Source organism: Euphorbia lathyris, chromosome 7, assembly GCF_963576675.1.
Source record: "Euphorbia lathyris chromosome 7, ddEupLath1.1, whole genome shotgun sequence".
NCBI classification, from domain to species: Eukaryota; Viridiplantae; Streptophyta; class Magnoliopsida; order Malpighiales; family Euphorbiaceae; genus Euphorbia; species Euphorbia lathyris.
The window spans coordinates 35,265,890-35,269,674 of NC_088916.1; the positions used below are offsets into that span (position 1 = coordinate 35,265,890).

At 34.8% G+C, this 3,785-nt stretch overlaps 1 protein-coding gene across 2 annotated transcripts; it reads left to right on the top strand.

Annotated features, from left to right (window-relative positions):
• Window positions 1-1,187: 1,187 nt before the first annotated feature.
• Window positions 1,188-3,113, top strand: LOC136200762 (phospho-2-dehydro-3-deoxyheptonate aldolase 1, chloroplastic). 2 transcript variants are annotated; one of them, XM_065991193.1, is made up of 4 exons: window positions 1,188-1,735; window positions 1,820-2,097; window positions 2,171-2,447; window positions 2,771-3,113. In XM_065991193.1, the coding sequence occupies exons 1-4, from the start codon at window positions 1,232-1,234 to the stop codon at window positions 3,026-3,028; spliced, it is 1,317 nt and encodes a 438-aa protein (XP_065847265.1). In that variant the 5' UTR covers window positions 1,188-1,231; the 3' UTR covers window positions 3,029-3,113. The 2 variants fall into 2 exon arrangements, with proteins under 2 accessions (XP_065847265.1, XP_065847266.1); XM_065991194.1 differs by having other exon boundaries at window positions 1,201-1,735; window positions 2,171-2,693.
• The last annotated feature ends 672 nt before the right edge of the window (window positions 3,114-3,785 follow it).

Genomic DNA, 3,785 nt, shown 5'->3' on the forward strand with positions numbered 1-3,785 from the left:
TAATATATTATATTTTATATTATATTTTTTATCAGTAAAAAAGGAGGAAGTGACACATCAGTTCTATCGTTACTGTTTTATATTATATATAGATTATGTAGAACTTTTAGATATAGATGTGCAGAGAATTAGAGAGTTTTTAGTGATTAATTTAAATTATGTAGAACTCTTAGATATAGTACGGATAAAATAATCTTTTTATAAATAAATATAATAATATAACTAAAGTTAATATATTATATTTTATATTATATTTTTTATCAGTAAAAAAGGAGGAAGTGACACCTCAGCTCAATCGTTACTGTTTTATATTATATATAGATAGATATGTAGCGAATTAAAGAGATTTTAGGGATTAATTTAAATTATGTAGAACTTTTAGAAATAGATATACAGAGAATTAGAGAGATTTTAGGGATTAATTTAAATTTTGTAGAACTCTTAGATATAGTACGGATAAAATAATCTTTTTATAAATAAATATAATAATATAACTAAAGTTAATATATTATATTTTATATTATATTTTTTTATCAGTAAAAAAGGAGGAAGTGACACATCAGCTTTATTGTTACTGGTTTATATTATATATAGATTATATATAGATAGATATGCAGAGAATTAGAGAGAATTTAGGGATTAATTTAAATTATGTAGAACTTTTAGATATAGATATGCATAGAATTAGAGAGATTTTAGTGATTAATTTAAATTCTGTAGAACTCTTAGATATAATACAGATAAAATAATCTTTTTATAAATAAATATTATAATATAACTAAAGTTAATATATTATATTTTATATTATATTTTTTATCAGTAAAAAATGAGGAATTAACACCTCAGTTCAATCGTTACTGTTTTATATTATATATATATATATAGATACCAAACACCCGCATTAACTCCCAACGAACTTTATAGTCTCACGCTTAAAATAAAATAAGCAAAGTGAATTATCCAAAATACATAGAGTGATCATCTCGAAATTGATCTAAGTGGTATGTCATCCTCACTAAAACCAATTCGAATGGTGAATTTCTGAGCTGAGCTGAGTTGAGCTATAAGTCGTGGCGATTAGTTGGTGAAAAATGAGAAAATAAAAGATTGACGTGTTCCTTCCTTCCTTACCAAAATACCCTGAGCTTCAACTACCACCATTTCCTTTTCCCTCCCTTACCTTCAACTTTATAAAACAGTCTCTTCAATATTCAATCTCCAATCCAAAAATATGTCTCTCTCTTCCACCTCCATTAATCTACCTACTACGGATTCTTTCCTTCCTTTCAACAAACCCCATTCCCCTTCTATTCCCTCTAGATCCAGCCTCCATATCTCCGCCGTCCACGCTGCGGAGCCTTCGCCTTCGCCTTCCAAAAATCCCGTATCAAGCACTGCTCCAGCAAGTCATGCCAATGTTGTTCCTGGAAAATGGAAGGTGGATAGCTGGAGATCGAAGACGGCTTTGCAGCTCCCGAAATATCCAGATAAGGAGGATCTGGAATCGGTTCTAAGGACGCTGGATGCTTTCCCTCCAATTGTGTTCGCTGGTGAGGCTAGGAGTTTAGAGGAGAAGCTCGGTGACGCTGCTATGGGAAATGCTTTTCTTTTACAAGGAGGAGATTGTGCAGAGAGCTTCAAGGAGTTTCATGCTAATAACATTCGAGATACTTTCAGGATTCTTCTTCAAATGGGGGCTGTTTTGATGTTTGGAGGACAAATGCCCGTTATCAAGGTTCATATTATAGTATTTTTTATTCTCATAATCATAATCATATTCAAGAAGAATGAATAGTTAATTCTTTGTTTGTCCTTAAAGGTGGGAAGGATGGCTGGTCAATTTGCAAAGCCGAGATCAGACCCTTTTGAGGAGAGAAAGGGAGTGAAGTTGCCGAGTTACAGAGGGGACAACGTAAATGGAGATAGTTTCGATGAAAAGTCCAGAATTCCTGACCCACAGAGGATGATAAGAGCTTACTGTCAATCAGCAGCAACGTTGAATCTGCTTAGGGCGTTTGCTACCGGCGGTTATGCTTCTATGCAGAGGGTTACCCACTGGAATCTCGATTTTACTCAACATAGTGAGCAGGGAGACAGGTGAGTCTTTTTTAAAATTGTTTTGTTGTTGTTGTATGTATGAAAATCACCTCTTGGTGGGTGGGTGTTTTAGGTACCGGGAACTTGCGAACAGGGTAGATGAGGCCCTTGGGTTCATGTCTGCAGCTGGTCTTACTGTTGAGCATCCAATTATGATGACAACCGAGTTCTGGACATCCCATGAATGCTTGCTTTTGCCTTACGAGCAATCACTTACGCGGTTGGATTCCACTTCTGGCCTCTACTATGACTGCTCTGCCCATTTTCTGTGGGTCGGAGAACGTACTAGACAGCTCGATGGTGCTCATGTTGAGTTTTTGAGAGGAGTTGCAAATCCTCTTGGCATTAAGGTAAGTCATAAGATGGATCCAAATGAGCTAGTTAAGCTCATTCAGATTCTAAATCCTCAGAACAAACCAGGAAGAATAACAATTATCACAAGAATGGGAGCTGAGAACATGAGAGTCAAATTGCCACACTTGATTAGGGCAGTCAGGAGGGCTGGCCAAATTGTTACATGGGTCACTGATCCCATGCATGGCAACACCATTAATGCTCCATGTGGTCTAAAAACTCGACCATTTGATGCCATCAGGGTAGGCTAGGCTATTCATCTCCTCAATTATCTTCTTTTATTGAAACCATAAATTACCTACTTTGTCTATTTGGGCAGGCCGAGGTTAGAGCATTCTTCGATGTGCACGAGCAGGAAGGAAGCCATCCTGGCGGAGTTCATCTGGAGATGACTGGCCAGAATGTCACAGAATGCATCGGAGGATCACGTACTGTCACATTCGATGACTTGGGTTCTCGTTACCACACCCACTGTGACCCTAGGCTCAACGCTTCTCAATCTCTAGAGCTGGCCTTCATCATTGCGGAGCGCCTCAGAAAGAGGAGGATCAAGTCTCTGCCCCCTCCCTCCCTCTAATGTGTATACTGATTCACAATTCAGACCTGTGTTTCATACTTTTTAAAATAAAACCAACATCTCAAGGCTCAACCATTCTATTTTACTCTTCATGTGTTACATAATTCTTTTTTTACCCACAATTCACCTAAACTTCGTAAAACAATATTCTTTATATACTAAATACTAAACATTAAACACTAAACACGGGTGGTCAGTTAACCAGTCCATTAAAATTAATTCGGTCGGTTAACTATTTCATCGGTTTTTTTAAATACATTAATCATACATTAGTCCACTAAATTCGGTTAATCAATTATTCGATTGGTTAACCTTTTTATTTCGGTTTCTAACCATTAGTAACTAAACATGAAAATAATAAAAAAAATTGAAATTAAAATTTACTATCAAATAAAATTAACTGATGCATTTTAAAGTTTATGACATTAACTACCAACCAAATCAAAGTTTAATATTTCAAAACTGACTCGTAAACATTAAATGAAAATAACAAATCATATAATACGGTAAGGTCTTTATTCTATCCCAAGTAGAGACCTTTCTATCCTAATAGAAAACTAAAACTATAAAAGATTAATGATCATGAAACCTAAAATTTTCTGCCTCATCTAAATTAAAATTTCTATAAACTCTGTTTCAACATATGATAGTTAATGGATTGTCTGTCATTTTTTTTTTCATAACTCAGTAATTTAGTAAGCGTAAATAAAATACTAATCATTAATAATGGATGGATTGCGGAATAGAGTGAATTAAT

Bases quoted from the DNA above. Each gene is read 5' to 3' on its own strand.
- LOC136200762 (XM_065991194.1), top strand. From the start codon at position 1,232: ATGTCTCTCTCTTCCACCTCCATTAATCTACCTACTACGGATTCTTTC. The intron at 1,736-1,819 runs GTTCATATTATA...TTGTCCTTAAAG, and splicing joins GACAAATGCCCGTTATCAAG to GTGGGAAGGATGGCTGGTCA. The intron at 2,694-2,770 runs GTAGGCTAGGCT...CTATTTGGGCAG, and splicing joins GACCATTTGATGCCATCAGG to GCCGAGGTTAGAGCATTCTT.